The 20,340-nt window shown below is 41.3% G+C and overlaps 1 protein-coding gene across 3 annotated transcripts in view; it reads left to right on the top strand.

The window, feature by feature from the left end:
* MAP3K5 (mitogen-activated protein kinase kinase kinase 5) overlaps positions 1 to 20,340 on the top strand; it is a 204,624-nt gene that overhangs the window by 164,650 nt on the left and 19,634 nt on the right. For 2 of the 3 annotated variants that reach the window (XM_081293967.1, XM_081293969.1), the window contains exons 20-25: positions 1,885 to 2,062; positions 2,895 to 2,915; positions 10,925 to 11,105; positions 11,201 to 11,369; positions 16,310 to 16,495; positions 19,862 to 19,967. In XM_081293967.1, the coding sequence (XP_081150093.1) occupies positions 1,885 to 2,062; positions 2,895 to 2,915; positions 10,925 to 11,105; positions 11,201 to 11,369; positions 16,310 to 16,495; positions 19,862 to 19,967 (841 nt within the window). The remainder of the gene's footprint in view (positions 1 to 1,884; positions 2,063 to 2,894; positions 2,916 to 10,924; positions 11,106 to 11,200; positions 11,370 to 16,309; positions 16,496 to 19,861; positions 19,968 to 20,340) is intronic. The other variant, XM_081293968.1, reaches the window with a different exon arrangement.

Below are 20,340 nucleotides of genomic sequence, written 5' to 3'. Positions count from 1 at the left end.
AATCAAAACAATATTTTCCTTTATTTCTCGATCCTAATAGTTTGGAAGTCCATTTTTAAAAAGGGCATAATTACCATTTTAAGTCAGTCAGTCTTATTCTTTGAAATCTGGTTGGCTAGCCTGGTAACTGGCTGAAAAGTAATTCTTTGGAATATGGGAAGCAGCCCCAGTTCCCAAAGTAGGAGGCACTGATGGAAAGAGGCCTGAGAGAGCCATGGCCACAGTTTGGGGATCTAAGGACTAGGTGTGGCCGAAACCTGAGTCCCTGTAGCCTTCCCTTGCTAGACTAGATGAGTGGGAAATTTAAAATGGAAAAGTGTTTTTCTCCAATGCAGAGGACTTCTGAGGATCACTGTTACCCTCTACCTCCCCTGGCTGCATTTCTAGCCTTTGCTCATTTGCATGTGGCCTCCCATGAGGGGCCATGGTGTACACATCTCTCATTTCTTTTTTGCCAAGTATGGCTTAAACTTGAAGGCAATCTGCTGGGATGCTGCTGGTAGAAAAAGGAGGGCTGTAATCCAGTCCAAAAGAGTAGGAGAACAGTCAGCTGCCTTTTTTGAGAGGAAGGATGTCTTTCTCTTCTCAGCCCATCTTTAAGGCTTCCCTCTAACGTGCTGCTGAATTACCCCTTAGTGCAGTGATCATTGGAAAACATGCCTTTGTCTCCATTGGGCTAGCCTCCTCTGTGCATGGGAAGTGACACTGTCTTAAAAAGAAGCCATCAGGTGGACTCTGCCCTGATTGATAGTGTTCAGAGCCAAGCCTCAGCATGGGTCAAGATATTTAAGATTTCAAGCAAATTACTTAATCTCTTTGTATGTCAGTTTCCTCATCTACAAAATGGGGATAAAAATAGTATATCTAACAGGAGTTTTTTTGAGGAGTGTCTGAGTTAATATATATAAAACTCTGAGAATAGTTTTTGACACATACTAAATGCTATGTAATTATAAGTAATTATATATTATTATTTTTATAAAAGTAAATTTATATGAGCTTCATCATACCAAAAATATGTCCTTAGAAGATTTTCTCTGTACTAAATACATGAAAACATCATTAAAATTTTTTTGGGGGGGGGTATGTAGTACTAGGAAGTAAACCCAGGAGCACTCTACCACTGAGCTACATCTTCACCCCTTTTTATTTTTTATTTTTGAGAAAGGTCTCATTGAGTTGCCCAGAACTTGTGATCCTCCTGCCTCAGCCTCTCAAGTTGCTGGGATTACAGGCATGTGCCACTGAGCCTAGTCCAAAACATTTTAGAAATAGCAGCAATGAGAAGTAAATTCTAATTGTGATAGAAAGTACTATTTGTTTAATTTCAAAATACTTTTAAGTATTTCATGATGTAGGTTATTTGAGAGAGGGGCAGTATTCATTCACAAATTATTTAACACGGGAAAGAATATAGGCTATATTTCAAGCAAGCAAGGTTCAAATCCCAATTCTGCCTTTCCGTAATCATGTAACCTCAGCCCATCTAAGCCTTATTTTCCTCACTGGTATAAGAGGGATAATCAACTGGATTGTCAGTTTTTCCCTTTATGAATCTCCTTGAAGATTAAGCACAATACATGGCATATAGCTATTGTGAGCAAATCAGTTATATCAATTAAAAAAAAAACTTTTTGAATGTTAAGGTACTAATGTTAAGGTACTTCATAATGCATCTTCTGTCTTAGCTAATTACTCTGGATGTGTCATTGGTAAAGTTCCAGAAGCTGTCTGTAAGCTCTTTATAACCTATAGAAAGTTCATCGGCGGGCTTGGAAAAAAGCATGAGCTTGTAACATGATGAGGGGACAAGTGGTGGGACATGGACAAGATGCTCACTCAGGAGTTTCATTGTGCTTTTTCTTTTTTCTGTTCATGCCATAGGTTGGGATGTTTAAAGTCCACCCTGAGATCCCAGAGTCCATGTCTGCAGAGGCTAAAGCATTCATATTGAAATGTTTTGAACCAGACCCAGACAAGAGAGCCTGTGCTAATGACTTGCTTGTTGATGAGTTCTTAAAAGTTTCCAGCAAAAAGAAAAAGTCACAACCCAAGTTTTCAGGTATGTATTTGCATTGAAGAGGATCTCAGTAGAGTTAGTACATCCTAAGCTTTTAAGATGGAAGATTTTTCCAGAAATAAAATTCTCTGTTTACAGAGATTCCTGGAAATTGTTATAAACGATGTTCTCAGGCATTTGTTTTCAATATCAGGGAGCCATGTCTCCATCAATTTTACAAATGCTGAGGCCTCATACATCAGTGATCTTCCATCACACAGTAGATGGTTAGTATATCAGCATTTTTAAAATTTATTTATTTATTTGTTTTTTTGAGATAGGGCCTCACTAAGTTGCTGAGCATGTGATCCACCTGCCTCAGCCTCCTGAGTCACTGGGATTACAGGTGTGCACCACTGCATCCAGTTAGCATTTATAAGTATTCTAGCATTGAGATCCTAAGGTTAAAGTCTAAAAGAGGTGAAATGTAGCCTTCTAGAACTGAAATCCCAAATAACCACTAATGGGCTACAGGACTATTTGAGAGCTGTTAAACTTCCAAGCCATCTAGGTAATATGTTCTTTTAACATTAGTTAGTAGAAAATACATGCTATCCCATAGAACAAGAAAAAGAAGATTGACAACTATAAATAAAACAGCAGTATAAAAACATAAGTAAATTGTCTTTTTGCAATAATTTCCAAAACTCATTTCAGTAAGAAAACAAAGGATCCATTTATTCATGGCATCTTTAATGTTAGTACTGGATGAGGATGGGCAGATTCAATGTTTGGGAAGGGCATTGATCCCATTTCAAGACACTTTTTGTTGATTTCTCAGTTTAATAACAAGGCCAACATGTGCTTATGCTGCTGTTTGCTTTTCTTCCCACAGCGCTTTCCGCTGGATCAAATGGTGAGTTTGTTTTACCTATTGAGCAGAGGGCTGTCATTTCACGTCCCATCTCTCCATAAGTAGCCACAACTGCACTCCTTGCTCATACATGGGGACTTCTGAGTACTAAGGAGTTGGGCTACTGCAACCCTGGCTGGGCTTATTGCTTCAGAAACCTGTTCTCTTTCTCTTTCATAAGGGAGGCCTGAATTGTTATTCCCTGAATGCAAGATGGTGACTGTGTTTTGAGGTCTTCAATTTGAGTGAAGTCCATGTTTTCTTATGTAGGAGCCAGTTGGCCACCTAATGGCTTTCTTGTGGGAAATTTCAGTTCCAGATACCCCCCTCTTTTGCCTTTGGGGTAATACATTCTGTTTTAATGGGTCAGAGGTGATATTTTTGTTTTCGCAATTTGGCTTTTGCATATCATAACCAGGAAGCTAGATTTGCTCTAGGAAGATCAACTGAAGCATTTCAAAGAATTATAAAGAGAGGAACATATTTGAGATTCTTTTATGTTGGATGAGGGGTTGATGGAAGCAGGGGTCTTAAGATCCATTGTGCCTGGGTTTTGTGGGCCAAATGGGGAAGGTTTTAGCAGGTGCTTTGGATGCCTCAAAGCCAGTTACCCAATGTTGAGACCCATTAATTGGGGTTCCTGAGAAATCTTCCTGTCTTCTTTCTGGAATTCCAAGAGTAGGGTGGAGGGACCTCTGAGAAGAGAAGAGACATTCTCCACACCCTCTGTTTGTTTCTCCATAGGCCTCAAGGCCCCTGTGAGACAGTCACTGCACTTTCCCAGGGTACCCCAGCAGGGCCTCCAGCCTTTTGCACCATCTGCCTTTAGCATTGTCCCAGAAGTCAGTTCTAATCCAACTGAACCACTTTCTAGGTAGACGACACACAATAATATACTTCTTTTGGCTGTCATTTTGTGCTGGTAGCAACGTCTACTTCACCAAGTTGGTTCTGAACATAAAATAAAATAAATCCTAGGAGAGCTTTGGAGCTTTGCCCAGAAACTCCCTCCATGATTGTTTTACCCCTTCCATGTGACAAGGTTTTCATTCACAGGAAACAGATTCCTGTTGCACATAATAGGAATGGTAGCTTCTGTGAACTCAGCTGTGCACTCCCAGTGAGCTGGCATTTCTGCCCAGGGGCTTCTCAGCGAGCTTGTGCTTGGAGTGAGTGTGCGGTGGAAGGCAGACATCTACTGAGATTACCACTCATGGGGTTGTTGTGAGGATTAAATGAGACACTTGTGTCACATGCATAGCCCAGCAAGCACTTCACCAGGTGGTTGTCCTAACTCGTATTGCTGCTCTCCTTTTCTTGATCTGGTTCATGCTCAGTGGCTTGTTGAGAATTGTGGCCCACAGCCTGAAGGTCCCCTGCCATTTCTCAGGGCCCTCCAGATTCTCCTGAATCAGAACTTCCTTCAGCCTCATGAATTCCTTTTATCCCTCATCCCCCATCCTCATTGGTCTGACCCCTTTACCTGAGACAGGGACTTGGAACTAGAAAAAATGGGCAGCCCCCAACTCCCTGCATAATTAGCTTGTTCAGACTCAGTTGAAGGAGTATTATTCCAGGGGTGATGGGGCTCATGAGCACATTCCTCTCCTCCTCAGAAGGGCAAGACACGCCTGCTAATTAGGAGTGAAGTCCCATTTGATTGTTCTTGGGTGTTACTGAGCATCTTCAGGCTTCCTATTAATTACAACCGTGACCATGATGGCCTTCCTCTCCTTCCAGATGAGTATAAATGACAGGCCTTTTCCTTCCCCGGGTATCTTGTGTAGGTCATATGCCTGTTTCTGTGTAGAGAACAGACTACGGCCCTGCCTCTGGGACCCCTGGCTTCAGTAACTACACTTGTTCCCCTTCAGAAAGGAGCAGGAGGGTGGTGGTGATGAGGCCCTCCTTCCCCGTTAGGTTAACCATATTGGCCAGAGAAGCCACTGATGGATCATTCTGATAGCTGTGTGGAAGATGGTTTATTTAATAACCTTTGTTCAGTACACTTTATACCTCTACTGTACAGTTAGCGCTAGGAGAGCAGCAGTGACTCCGGCCCAGGTCCTGTCGGCATGGATCACTTGGGGTGTTGGTTAAAAAATGCAGATGGCTGGCCCTTTGCAGAAACTGGAAGTGCAATCTGGAATTCTGTATGCTCATTAAACCCAGCTGACTTAAAGTCACTCAAATATGAGAACAATTATTCAATGTTTGAGCAACTGGAGATGGAGTTAGGCTGACCAGGGAGGAGACTTTGTGTTGGGGCAGGGCTTTGTCCCTAGAGTGTCCTTGGGAGGAAGAACCTGTGCAAGTCCCTGTTGCTCATGTAAAGCTTTTAGCATCTGAGGCTACCTTCATAGCAATGAAACAGTCCCACTTTCTCAAAGCAGGAACATATGCAGTCCCTTAAAGTCATCTCCTTCCCCTAGTCAGGAGCTCCCAGCACTTTGGGTTCATAGACAGGCCACTTACCCCTCCACACCCCAACCTACCCCTGGCTTCTTATAAAGCCATCTCTTAGGGAATCTTGGACTCAACACTCTTTCCCGTTGACCCCTAACATGGAGCAATAAGAATCACCCTTCAGAGAGACACTTGTGACATGAACTATCCTCAGAGAGGTTCATCATCCAGACTCTTCACAGATCTTTCACAGCCAGTTTCATAGCAGAGGGCTTCTTAGTTGTTGGCAAGACATTGGCAGTAAGGCCATCTGTGAGTGGAAATCTTGTCAGCCTCCTCTCTTACAGTCTGAGAACCCAGTCAGCACCTATGGACTGATACCTAGGGATTTGTGACTGTGCTCTCCAGGACTTGTCTCTTGCCTTTCTGGAAATAGTTATACATGAACTTCTTCCAGTTGACAATGACAGCTACCACAGAATGCCCTACAGTTTTCCATATACCTAAAAATCTCTAGAACTTGAGAAACTAGGAAGCCCAGCAGTGGATTTGATCTTATTTTCAACACAAACTTATAGAGCTACTGTTGAACCATAACGCAAAGAAAAGACCACCGACTCCAATTTTAAATCAAATTAAAGCAAGCTAATATTGTTTACACAAAGAAAACTGGCCAGCGGCTGTCTCTCCCTAAGCTGGGCTAGAAATCAGCACCCCAACAATCCATGAAAAAGGTTTACTAGCACAAAAAGTTGCAAAGGGGGGTGTCTTGAGAAACTTACAGCTAACAGGATTTTGACAAGCATAATACAAAAGCAGATAGTAGGTTGATGATCTACATGGCTTAACATTTCAAGGTTGGGGATAAATTCAGATCCCAACATCAGGATTTATGGGGCGCCACGGAGGTTTCAGAGAGGGTTGTTATCTGGTCAGGGAAAGCCAGGCATGGGTAAGTTCAAGGCACAGGCAGGAATTCCAAACAAGTTTAGAAATCTCTGTAATTTATAGTAAAACAGAAATTAACTTTTCATGACTTTGTGATGAGATGACTCCCAATCTTAAAATGGAATTAGGCTGGGTTCATCACTACCTGCTCAAAGATCCCTTCCTAATCCTTACAATAGAGAAAGCGTTTATCTTTCTCCAGGTGGGTCCTGGATCCCACACCTGCCTACTCTCTGCTTCTGCCTTTCCAGATAAGTTTCATATCCAGCATCTTCTGTCCTGAACCAGTCTTCCCTGGACACCCACTTTGCTCCCACTTTGCTCCCCATGATAGCTTCCTGTCTTGAAGTACACTGTCTTCTCATCTTCTCCACTTTGTTCCTGAAAGTCTAGAATTTTCCCTTTTTTAAATTTTTTTTTTTTTTTTTTTTTAGTTGTTGATAGTTGTTTACGAGACTCGAACCTAGTGCCTCACACATGCCCGGCAGCTGCGCTCCCACTGAGCCCCAGCCTCAGCCCCTAGAGTTTTCCCTTTCACATGATGGCTGAACCTGCTCTAGCCAAGTTTGCCAATGAGATGTACATAGCCAAAAGCAGCAAGTGCTTTTCTCAAAGTTAGTCCTCAGTTTCTGGCCCAGATGACTGTCCTCTCTTTAGCCCTGTCCTTTGAGGGCTTCCTCAACACCTGGTCCATCCCTATATCCTCCATGCTCATGGCTGCTCCTTGTCATTTCCCTTTTCTGCCTCCCTTTCTTCCTTTTTCCTCTAAATGTTGCTATTCTGAAGCACCAGGTGGGTTATCTGTTCTCTTCCCATCTTTTCCCTAAAATTTTATCATCCTTTGCTTTAAATGCCACCTACAGTGTGGGCTATGAAGGTAATTTCTCTAGACCAGTTTTTCTGATTCCCAGACTCATATCTAGTTGTCATCTTTGTTTCTCAAACAGATCTGTCAAATAACACCCCTTCCCAAAGAAAATAATATTCTCTTTAGCCTGTATTCTCTTCCATGGTGATATATGAATAGTACAGGTCTCCATTTTCTTAAGCCAGAAACCTTGGGATCATTTTTGATTTCTCATTTTTAGACTGTCTCCAATCCATGAGCAGGTCCTATTGACTCCCAACAAGTAGTCTGTTATCAGATCCTGTGTTGGATGAATGAATGCATGGCCAAAAAGTGAAGAGGAATCAGTCTAGAAGCAGTTCAGGCAGAGGAGGAATCCGGGCTGTACACATAGGACATGCAGAACATCTGTAAGTTCCTTTATGTCCTAGATGAGCCACGCTGAGTTTCAACCTTAGCAAATGCAGTTTTACCTCATTGGGTCTCCTTTTAGGCAATCAGTTTCCATAGCAACCTTAAAATTCACAGTTATGACCCAGGCTGTCTTATTACTGGGCAGTCACACCACATACAGTGACTAAAAAGGGTAAAAAGCAGGATAATTCAAGGCTTCACTCTCTTTCTTCTTTAGATTCGCACATATACTTACAAAAACATGGTAGGACCCCCTTCCCCATCTAGAAGTATTCTAAATAGAGTTAATCTATTTATCTCCAAGAAGCATTGATTTTGTTTTGAAATGTAAATGATGCTTGCCTGCATTTCTGATTGTCATGTGCATTGTAAAGTGGATCACCCATTATAGGCTTCTGCAGGAATTCCCCCACTATCAGTGAGCCCCACTCCTTAGAAAAGGGATTGGCCATTCCATTAGACCAAGAGACTGAGGAGAGAATCCTTCAGCTATCTTTTTCCATTCACAGCATTTAGTGTAGGGCCTTGACATCTCATAGCAATGGAAATCTTATTCCCGGGCAGCTCTTTTGTCCATTCTGTAATCTGTATCCTCAGATGCAACTGATGTTGTTTCTGGAGTGAAACAGAGCACACCACAGACCTAGGCAACCCCAGAAATGTCCTCTCCCAAGCAGTCTCCCCAACAAACTTTTCTGTTCTCCTGTAACCCTACTGTTCATTAACAGCAAGAGGCTACTTGTCTGCTTTCAGGTATAGCGGCACTGGATAAAATATGGCCCATGAAATATTAGACCCATGAGCTGCCCAGAAAGAAGGAATTCCACAAGCAAGTGAATTTTGGAAGTTGCTGTCTGTTGGACACTTGGCCTACCATGTGTCTTTACTGTACCCATTTGGGCTTCTCTCTAAAATTAAATAAGATACTGTGGGTTAAATTGGTAAACTCAACATTTCTTGGCTTCCTCTTGCTTCCTACCTTCTAGTGACTTAGCTACAGAACAGTTTAAGTCAATCAGTTCATCCCTGGGAGACTTTCCAGTTCTAACCAGTAAGATTGTTTGTCCCTGAGGTCTACTCTCTCTAGAAGCTTCTCCTCCCTATCGGTAAAACCAAAGGTTGGCACTACTATGACACCTGCTTTCTTTACTAGGCCTACATATGGGATAGGCTAGTGGAACTGGCCTCATGGGATCTATGATATAACCAGTGGGTGGAATGTGTCCTACCTCAAGATTGTATCACTTAGGATGCTCCTGGACATGGTTAGACCCTTTCCAAGACTGATTTCTATGGAAGAGCTTCCGAGTGTCAGGGATAAAATGTTTTCAGAGAAATATCCATTCCTGCTATATAATGGGATTTTTTTCATCTTTGGGAAGATGTAATAACCAATTACATTATTAGGTAAATGAAGTTTTTAGTAAAGTGGTGTTGCTACCTATTGAATATTTGCTTGTTAAAAAATATTATTAATAGCATATCTTTCTGATTATAAAAATAATACTTGTTATTGCTGAAGTTTGGGAAAATAAAAGAAAATTTGGTATTCTCCTGCTCAAGAGGCCAGGTCTTCAATCACATCTTCTAGAATAATTACCATAAATATTATGACATATTTTGTGTATTTTCTTCTGTTATATACACAACACATAATAATACAGCATACACTGAACCTAAAAACACTTGAAGAGAAAGGAATGGAGGGGAAGAGGGAGAGGAGAATAAGGAAGGAAGGGAAGAAAGGAAGAAAGATGGGAGGGAGACTTGGGATGGGGAGAGAAGGAAGGAAGGAGAGAGGGAAGGAGTGTAGGTGAGAGAAGGCTGGTCTAGCTTTCAGGTATTTGTAAGTCAGAGATAAGCGATGAATAATCACAAATATGTCCATTTGTCTGATCCAAGTACTAACAGCCCCCACCCCTCCTGGCTAATGGTCACTGGTTTCTAGTCACAGTGAACAGAGTCAGAAGTCCACTCCTGACCAACCACCTTCTGTCTTTTGAGACTTGGCAAGTTTTTGACTCCATCTAGCTTAAAGGAGAAATGAGTAAAAAGGGGGCTTCCAGGCAACAGTGGACGTTTTCTGCAAATTGACATCTGTTTTCATTAGTAAGAGACTTTGGTAGCATTGGGATATTAAAGATGTTTCTCATAAATTAAAATAATTTTTTAAAATCAAGTGTTTGATTAACTGTGGACAGCTCCTATTATGCAACCTTATTCCCCACCCCAAAAAAGTAGAAGCCCATGTTTACCATAGAATCATAGTATCTGAGAATCTGAAAAGGCATAAGAGGTCTGGTCTCTTGGTTTCCAAAATCCTATTAGCAAAGAATACTTTTCTATCTGTATCCCAGAGCAGAGTTGTAACGTGTGACAGTACATTTGTTCTAGGTGAATCCGAGTTGGAGCTTCTGGGGTAGACCCACAGCCTCTCATTCTTTATGCCTTTCAAGGCAGTCTCAAGAGGCTAAGGTGGACCTTTGAACCTCTGAGGAAGAGGACTTAAAATTTATTTTTTTGAAAGAAAAATATCGATTTTATTTCTCTTAAATATTTCTGAACCATTTTAGTACCAAGAATAGTGCAGAATTACCAAACAGTTTTAAAATCACACTCTCATTGGAACACCTGAAAGTGTTTACTGGCTGTTCTTTCCCCCCAAGTCTCCTTCCTGGGACAGGCAAGCAATCATTCTGGCAGAGAGTCGTGGTGATAACCAATGGTATTCTCCTGCTCAAGAGGCCAGGTCCTTATTTCAAGTAAATTTGAGGAACTTTATGCGTCCAGTCAAAAGTTTTTGCTGGGGGAGAGTTGCTTCATCAGGCCAGATATAACTGCATCTTAGGAATCCTTTTTTCAAAATGCTTTTTAGGGTATTATTTTCTATTTGGTTTCTGTACTGATTTTAGAGGTTCAGTTCCTGATTGGCCGACTCCATTGCTGTGGGACTGAGATGAAGCAGATCATCACACAGAAGGGTGTGGCAGAGGAAGGCAGCTCAGGGCATGATAACCAGGAATCAGCAAGGCTTAAAATTTTATGAACCTGGTCTTATATTTTACAGATGTGAAAACTGAGACCTGTAGATAAAAATAATAAGTCATCTATAAGAATGAGATCAGAACCCAGGACCCACCAAACCTGGTCTTCTTGCACGGTTTCACACCCTTGGCATATTCCTTTTCAGGCCTGGGAGGCCCTTTCCTGGCTCTCCCCTGCCTGGGTCATACAGAGCAGGGACAGATCATACTCACATGGCCAGTCCCCTTTGTAGCATAATCATGCTGCTCTCTGCACTGAGGTCTATGGCAAAGGATACTGGTCTTTCCACAGGTGTTCTAGGATGTGTAAATTTCTAAAAGCATTAACTGCCTATTTTCCCTCCTGTCACCAGCAGAATATCTCAGGAGTATATCCTTGCCAGTGCCTGTCCTGGTAGAAGACACCAGCAGCAGCAGTGAGTACGGCTCCGTGTCCCCTGATACAGAGCTAAAGGTGGACCCCTTCTCTTTCAAAACCAGAGCCAAGTCCTGTGGAGAAAAAGATGTGAAAGGAATACGGACACTCTTTTTGGGGTAAAGATGGGACTTACTTGGGGTAAAAGAATTATGTTGTGAGGTATGTCACTTTATGGAGCATGCTGTGATTTATGCTGCCTCAATTATTATAGCATTCCAGATGAAAATTTTGAGGATCACAGTGCCCCACCTTCCCCTGAAGAAAAAGATTCTGGGTTCTTTATGCTGAGGAAGGACAGTGAAAGGCGGGCCACCCTTCACAGGATCCTGACAGAAGACCAGGACAAAGTTGTGAGGAACTTAATGGAATCTTTAGCTCAGGTAAAAATCTCTCCCAAGTACTTCATTTCCCAAATTGTGTGTATGTGTGTGCATGTGTGTGTATTATTTTATTTCTTGAGGCAGGCTCTCCCTATGTTGCCCAGGCTGGTCTGCACCTCCCGATTCAAGCCATCCTCCTGCCTCAGCCTCCTGCAAGGCTGGAACTGCAGGCACCTGCTGTTAAGTCACACCCAGAGTTCATGTATTTTTAACTGTGTCCTAACCACCTGGAGCCATGACAGGTGATAGTTCATGGAGATATGAAACTATCTTCATAAATAAAACCAGCCTACCCCAGAGGGAACAACAATTCCTAAGGTACACACTGTATTTTTAAACATAAATTATTTTTAAGTCGAAGACAAATTTTTCATGGTGGTGAGGTTCTACCTAGTCTCTAGGAGCCCAATAAATAAGCCTTGAATCTTGGGAAATTCTAATCCTGGCATTAGCACAAGGCCACCTGTCAGTCACTCCTCAGAGCATTTGTAAGTCTCAGCAAGTACAACAAACCTGAGTGCTCATGAGGCCACTGCGTTCAATGGAGGGCAATGGGCAACAATAAATAATTATATAATATGTTAAGAGGCAAGATGTGCTATAAAAAAGCAAAGTCTTGTCAGTGAAACTGTAGTTCCCTGATGTATGTGTTTTCTAAGGTTGCCATGACAAAAGACCACAGGCTTATACCACAGAAATATCATTTAGTTCTGGAGGCTGGAATGCCAAGATCAAGTGTTGGCAGGTTTGGCTTCTTCTGTAGCCTCTTTCCTTAATTGCGGGTGGCCACCTTCTCATTAGGTTTTCAGATGCGCTTTTCTCTGTGTGTGCGCACCTGTGTCTCTTCTGCTTCTTATAGGGACACGAGTCCAGTCGGGTTAGGGCTCCACCCCACGACCTCACTTACTTTAATTAGCTTGTAAAAGGCCTTGTTTCCAAATTCATTGGGAGTAGGGCTTCAACATATGAATTGTGGGGGACACAATTCAGTCTGTAGTATCTGGGAAAATATGTTCCCTAGGATTATGCTTATAGGCTGAGGAAGAATCCACTCCCCCAAATCTGCACCAGGGGAAACAGGTTTTCCTTCAGTTCCAAGCCACTGGGGTGGAAGCTCAGGCCCCTTATGGATACAAGCCTTCCACAGACATGCTTGGCCCGGACATCACACTTGTCATCCTCCGTTCTGCTGGCATCAGGGCTCCTTTACCTGCTGCTTCTGCATCACCTATCTACATGGCCACACCTGTCCTGTGTGATCACGGCGGACTCCATGCAGCTTCTTCCCTCCATCTTGGGATAACAGCTACAGAAAGGACACAGCTGAAGGGATCAGGCTAAGTTGCTAGTCTCAGTCCAACAGTTTTTCTGTTTTTTCACTGAGATGGAAATGGAGCGAGGCTGTCCCTTTTTTGGCTCCATTTGTACGACCCCATCTTGTCTTTATCTTGAGGACTCCACTAGGCCTCTCTGCTATCTCTTGAGCCTGAACATTTTGTCCCTTTAGGAATTCCCTAAGATCTACCTCTTTGGATCCCTGAGGAGGAGCCCAAAGGCCATATGTGTGACTGTAGGGTCTCTGGGTACAGGGAGAACTTGAAATGAGCACCATCTACACTTGGTCCTACTGGAACATTGCTTTTCTTTGAGCCAGGTATTACTTTTAGTATTTCATGAGTATTTACTCATTTAATCCTCAGGACAGTGGTACTAAAATAATAGCTCTGTCAGTGTCCTCATTTTATGGATGAGAAAACTGAGGCACAGAGGACTTGAGTCGCTTGCCAAGGTCATGCAGGCCTAAGCAGAGGAGTCTGGGTTGGATGAAGACAGTCTGGTTGCATGGTATATGGTCTTAACTACCACCCTTCTCTGCCTGTCTGCTATGCCAGATGGAGACAGGTGCTGAGAGAAACATAAAGCAGGAGAGGGGACCAGTGTAGGGGGAGAGAGGCAGGAAGGGAAGTCACTGCCAGCCGCTGAGGAGTGCAGCCTTCTCCTATGGTCACCTAGTTTATTTTTAGGTCAGAAACATGCAGAGCCCAGGGATTGCCTAAATCTTGTACTCATCGCCAAAGGTATGCTTTTCCAATACAGAGAATGTCATTTGTGTGGGGCTTTTTCTCTGCCCCCTATTGGACTGTGACTCCATTTGGGCAGAGAATGTCCTGTCCCAGCCACCAGCTCAAAACCTGGCAAAAGAAGTCATTTCTGTGATGACTGAATTTTGGAATTTTGGGGGTTACGGGTGGTGCTAGGGATTGAGCCCAGGGACACCCACCTGCGAATCACGTGCTATACCACTGGGTTAGCTACACCCCTAACCTGAAATTCTTAAATTTTGAAGTTGGTTAATCATATTCAATGGTTTGGTGCCTGCTAGTTTTAAAGTACACTTGAATGTTCTCTATAAAAGGAAACATGAAAGCAACTTCAAGAGGGCATACCTTGGTGCCAGGAACTGCTGGTCAGAATCACATGCCCTATCCAGAATGGTCCAGTGATAGTGAGGGTCCTGAGTGTACTGTCAAGGGCACTGTGTGGATTTCATCCTGTGACACTGCCTGGTGATTCAGTGGCAAAGCAGGTCTTGACTCAGGTTTATGGCTGGCTACTCCAGCTAATTGGGGCAGAGGTATAGAATGGCCGGGACCTGGAGCCCAGCTTGGACTGGCCTCTGTTAGAGGCAGGGTCCATCATTTCAAAGCTCTACAATTTGGGCCACTTATTTACCCTCTCAGAGCCTGAGCCTTCTCCTCCCAAACACAAGGTATCTGTCTACCCATGAGGTTGCGAACCAGAGTCTCTTGAGATTATGCGTGATTTAGGAGAATAACAGAATATATTGAACAAATGATCATAGCTCTTATTACAGTTATGATCAATCTTTGTTTTTTTTTTTCCTACAATCAGAAGGAATTTTTTTTTTCAGAGCATTAAGTATTTCTAGATATATCTTTCTATCTCAGGCAGGCTTTATATCTCAGTCTACCTTAAAAGGTGGATATTGATCTGCCCCTCATAATACTAAACCATGAAAAGCCTTTTATCTGTACCACATTTTGAGAGGTCCACTCAAAGTTCAAAGGATAAAAGGCAGAGAGGATCTTTGCAGAAAACTCTGGAGCTCACACACTGTCACATATTGCCTGCGGATAGGGAGTCAGGCTCCTCCAACATAAGATGCTCCTTAATGAAGGCATGTTTATGAGTTAACATGGAAAGATGAGAATTGGGGCAGAAAAAACGATTACTTAAGTGGACAAAAAGTATTTCCCAGAGTAGAGAGTGTTCCTTTGTAGGACTATGACATACACATCCCAAAACCAGAAACAACGTTTTCTATTGTGAAAACAGGGCTCATGTCAAATATAAATGTTTACTATTTTGACTGTTGGCAAACATGTAACTGATTTTTCACTAAGGTAAGCTTCCCATTTCTGAATAACATTTTTCTTCTTAAAGATATTTTCTTGGTGTTATTATTTTGCCTGTGAATTTAAAAAAAAAATAAGACAAGGTTTATAATTGTTCCTAGCCTGATTTAAAAATGTCTCCTTGATGACAGCTTTTAAGCTTTTCAATATCATCTTTTCTCATGAAAACATAAACATGAGACAGCTCTCACATGAAAATATATTGAGAGAAGGAACTTGATGGTGCATTTCTCTTTATTTTAATAGATTCCTAGGGATTGTAATTTTCATCACTCAGTTGAGGAATTTAATGATGCAGTAAGAAAATGTACAATATGAGATAGAAATGAATATAATAAAAATCTTGTTGTTTCTTAAAGTTAAATAAGGATAAATTCTGTATTTTCTTTACAAAAGCAATGTGCTTTGCTCTGAGTTAAAAAAAAAAATTAAATTTGAGAGAGGGGAGGGGGGATAGTAGAGGATAGGAAAGGTAGCAGAATACAACAGTCACCAATATGGCAGTATGTAAAAATGTGATGTGTAACCGATGTGATTCTGCAATCTGTATTTGGGGTAAAAATGGGAGTTCATAACCCACTTGATTCTAATGTATGAAATATGATATGTCAAGAGCTTTGTAATGTTGTGAACAACCAATAAAAAAAAAAGAAAAAAAAATTGAGAGAGGGGATTTGTAGAAATATTGTATTCTATTTTTAATATGTAAAATAGTCCATTGGCCCATTCTTCTAACAGAATGCCTCATTGATGGGTAATGAATGGTTTAAAGAAGGGAGTGTAAGACAAACATGCCCACTCCCCCCACCCCACCCCCCAACGTGAAATTGACTTGCTTTAGGGAGGTTAAAGTACCAGGAGCACATTGTAGTAGGTACACAAAGCAACAAGACACTTAGACTCTCAAGGAGTTCCAACCACAGTCTCTGACTGAGCTGAATTCCAACCAGAGGGACTTCAAGGTCCAGGAGTCTGCACATCTTTTCTTTGACTCGGCTGCTGTTGGTCCTCTTGTGGGCATTTCTGTTTCTGTGTGCATCTCTTCTTCCACCCTGTTGTCATTCCCAACATTATTGCTTTCTCTTCCTTTCTTATAATTGGATGCATTCATGACCCTATTTTATGACCTCTCTATGGGTTGACTTTAAGATCCTGTAGCCCGTTGCCTGAATTTCCCTTAAGTTCTCAATTATAATTTCTGATAACAAGGCTCTCATTGACTCAGCCTGCCTCTATTTGGTTAAAGCTTTGTACATCTGACTGTATCCTAGATACTGGTGAGTGTGAGGAGTAAGTGCCCATTCCCCCAAAGTCTGATTTCTTCTTGATGGCAGGAGCAAGGTGGTAATGGTGGCTGAGAAGGGCTGTAGAGCTCAAAATGTGATCTTTTCCTTTAATGGGTAGCCCTTTGGAGCCCAGTTCTTCTCAGAAAGGACTGTAGAAGTGGTGTGTCTGTGGCTGATGTGTCTAGCACAGTGTGACTGAAATATTTTTTATTCACAGGGGCCTGAAGAACCTAAACTAAAATGGGAACACATCACAACCCTCGTCACAAGCCTCAGAGAGTTTGTGAGGTCCACTGACCGAAAAATCATAGCCACCACGCTGTCAAAGCTGAAATTAGAGCTGGATTTTGACAGCCACGGCATCAGCCAAGTGCAGGTGGTCCTCTTTGGATTCCAAGATGCGGTAAGTGTAACTTTAAATTTTGTTTTTTAATCAGTGGAGAAGGACACAAGACCTTTTTATTTTTATTTAGTTATTTGTATGTGTTGCTAAGGATTGAACCCAATGCCTCACATGTGCTAGGCAAGTACTCTACTACTGAGCTACAACCCTAGCCTAAAGTGTAACTTTTTGTCAGTGGTTTGCCACAAACTCTGTTAACATCAGTCATAAAAATAGGATAAAATACAGGTTTTAGTATTTTTTCAATAATTTCAATGAACTCTGTTCTCTTTGGATGAGAGATATGAGATATTTGCCTATCTGCTTGTCTGTAAGTATTGGATTTGTTATTTTGTGCATTAGTATTTCTCAAAGATAAACACACATAAAACTGAATCACCATGGAAAATAGCAAAACTTAGAAACGTTTCCCCTGATTGGACTTTCTTCTTAGGAAATCATGTAGTGGGTCACTATTTACTTTGGTGACTTTAGCAACATAGCACACTGTAGTCATGCAATTTGTAATGCAATACAAGAATTGCCATCTAGTGGCCACTAAGAGCAATTTAGCAGTATGCATTGGAATGGTCACTGAACAAAGTCACTTTTTCCTCCCAGTTTTTCTCTGGTTTCTATACAGAGCATTTTGTACATGCTTATTTCATAAGTATCTAGTATGTCCTAGCCAGAAACCTAATTTAGAGTATAGACTATCACTGAGTGAAGATTAATCTACATAATCTAGTGAGAGATTGCTGATTATTCTAAAATTGAGTTGCTATGCAACATAAACTAGAAGACTGATTCAAAACCCTCTGTGTATTCTTGGGTAACACTTACATATGGAACTTTACGCCCAAATCAGCATAAGCCACTCCCAAAAGACCCTTACTTGGTGTAGGAGAAAGAAATAAGAGAGTTCTTCATAGTACCTGTAATATAAATTTAGAAGCAGGCTGTAGAATATTATTTAAATTCTAGAAATTAATTCACTCGAATGTATTTGTTGCTTCTATGTAGAAGGTGCCTTGATAGTTGCATTTGGAGCATTAAATGATGCCTCATTTGAAACTAAATGATGATCTGTCAGTGGCCACGAGTGTTCTCTGAAACACTGTATAAGCCACTGGGTCCTTGTGCTAAATGGGGAGCAGGGAAAAGAGTCACAGAAAATGAAAACCATTGGCAAAGCCTACCACTAATACTAGATGTTGAAGGCATGCTTACACTGCAACTGGGGAAACACTGCCATCTGTAAATAGAGTGAAATCATTTAGCTAATTTGCACTTGCCCACATATTTGGCTGCTAGCCTAGAGGTTGGAAATCAAATTGGCTGTAGAATTCAGACTGAGAATTCTGTAGTTGTAATCCTGAGCCTCAAGCCCAGGGGACTCCCAGATAAACACATACTCACCCCCACTTTCACTAACTTACTGTTTAGCATTAGAATGAATCCGAAGAATGGACCCTTTGTAATATGCTGCATAATGAGGACCCTATGAGAAGCAGGTCATGTTTATAAAGCATCCCTTGTCCACCATGTGTATGACTCCTGAGGGAAATATTATGGATTAGTATATTAATCAGCTTTCTGTCACTATAATAAATAAGTCAACTTATAAGAAGGAAAGTTTATTTTGGCTCAGTTTCAGATATTTCAGTCCATGGTAACTTGGCCCTGATACTTTGGGCCTGTGGCAGCAACAGTACATCACAGTGGGAGCGCATGATAGAGGAGGCCTGTTGATCTTATGGCAGCCAGGGAGTAAAGAGAGGAAGGGGTGGGACTCCCTAAATCCCCTTCAAGGGCACAACCTCAGTGACCTAACTTCCTTCTACTATGTCCCACTTGCTAAAAGTTTTACCATCTCCCAGTAGTGCCATAGGCTGGTGACTAAGCCTTTAATATATGGTCCTGTGGGGGACAGTCAAAACCCAAGCCATAGCAGTTAGTGTTATTCTAATTAATCAAATAAGCAGGTTAAGTGCTTTAAAGAAATGAAGGTACCAGGACAAACTCAGTCTGAAAGAATTTCCCATAATAAGTGGGATCCTGGCAATGGTTCATTTCCTTGGGAATAGCTACTATGAGGAAGTTCTCAAACTGACTTCCTTGAAAACTGGGGGATTCTGATGAAGATGGACCAAGGGAAGCTGTTGGCATGCATTTGTATTCAGTTACCATCTCCTAGTTTCTGCTGAGGTTCTATCTAACCAGAGCCTGTTGGGGAAATAGCCTCTTTCCTTAGAGGCCTTTGTCAACCAGCAAATAGTGAACTTAATCCAAACTTGAGTTAGGCCTAAGACTTATGGGAAAAGGATGTTTTAAAAAAGATTATGCACATAGTATATACATACAATGGAATACTGTACAGCCTTTAAAATAAGGAAATTCTGACACACTGCTACTACTTTGGGTGCACCTTGAGGATATGATGCCAAGTGAAAGGAGCTAGTCACAAAAGGCCAAATACTGTATGATTCCTCTTGTAGGAGGTGCTTCCAATTTCAAACTCTTGGGAATAGAAAGTAGAATGGTGGTTTGCAGGAAGTATTAGGGGTTTGGGAACTTACTGTTTAGTGGGTTTAGAGTATAGTTTTGCAAGTTGAGAAAAGTTCTGAGGGTAGATGGTGGTGATGGTAGCAAAACAATGTGAAAGTACTTAATGCACTGATGATACACTTAAAAAACAGTTATGATGGTAAATTTTATGTGTATTTTATTACAGTTTTTTTAAGGGACAGAAAGGTAACACACATGTTTATTTCAGTGTCTAAATGTGTATAGCATTACCAGTCATCATGAAAAGATATTCCTACAATAAAGATTTTTTATGTGAATTGGCTTTCTGGAATAGTCTGCCAGATTATTCTCCTTGTTTATGTTTACACAGGCATAAACAACAGTGGAAAGGAAACAAGATATGCACTGTAGCAAACCTATAGGTAGCACATAAAATGCTAATTTCTCCCCTTTGCTTATTTTTCCAAATCACCATAGTATGGGGAAGTGCTTGACTATGTTAAGCAGTAATTCTAAGATTTAGGGATGGCATTTATTTTTATTTACTATCCCAGGGCTCTCTTTTCCTCTTTTACCTCCTCCACCACCCATTCTGCAGCTGCATATTCTAAGTCCCAAAGAAGCCACATTGCCATTTGGCCAGTCTTCCTTCTATTTAAATAACTTATTTGCTTACATGGGGCTTAATCAACTTTAATTTGAAGTGGCAATTTTTAATTTGTCTTCTATTAGCATGTAGAAATTTATAATTCGAAGTGAAGAAAACTTTTCGTTATTTTTATAGGTAGAATTTCATCCAAGTGATTGGATCTTCCGGGTTATTTGTAGTTAAATATTAGATGTCCCTCTCTTTTCCAGGTCAATAAGGTTCTTCGGAATCATAACATCAAGCCACACTGGATGTTCGCCTTGGACAGCATTATCCGCAAAGCCGTACAGACAGCGATTACCACATTGGTTCCAGGTCAGAAGTGTTTAATTACCCTGTGAATGTTGTCTGCTTGGGTATTTTAGACTACCATTTATCTGTCATTTCTGATATCTCCTTGGTGCTTTTAAAACCATGGTTGCCTTTTGTTTTAAAAATGTCATTTCAGAACCACTAAATAACTTTCATCCAGTGCATGCAACCTGAGCAATGTTGCACCAAGGAGAGAGTTAAGTGTGAATGAGGAAGTTTTGTTCTCTTGTCTTTAAAAAACATGTTTGGGTTTTTGTGGGGCAGGGGAAGAAAGAAAGATAAAAAAATATAAAGTAACCTAAATAAATATGCATTTTAATGTACCTGTGTCCACAAACACATCCCAATACCATTTTTTACCAGTGTTTCCCAAATT

This window comes from Spermophilus citellus (genome assembly GCF_964194105.1).
Source record: "Spermophilus citellus genome assembly, chromosome: 5".
Lineage (NCBI taxonomy): Eukaryota > Metazoa > Chordata > Mammalia > Rodentia > Sciuridae > Spermophilus > Spermophilus citellus.
Note: the sequence above shows the minus strand (reverse complement) of the source record. Positions and strands in the feature narration are given on the sequence as shown.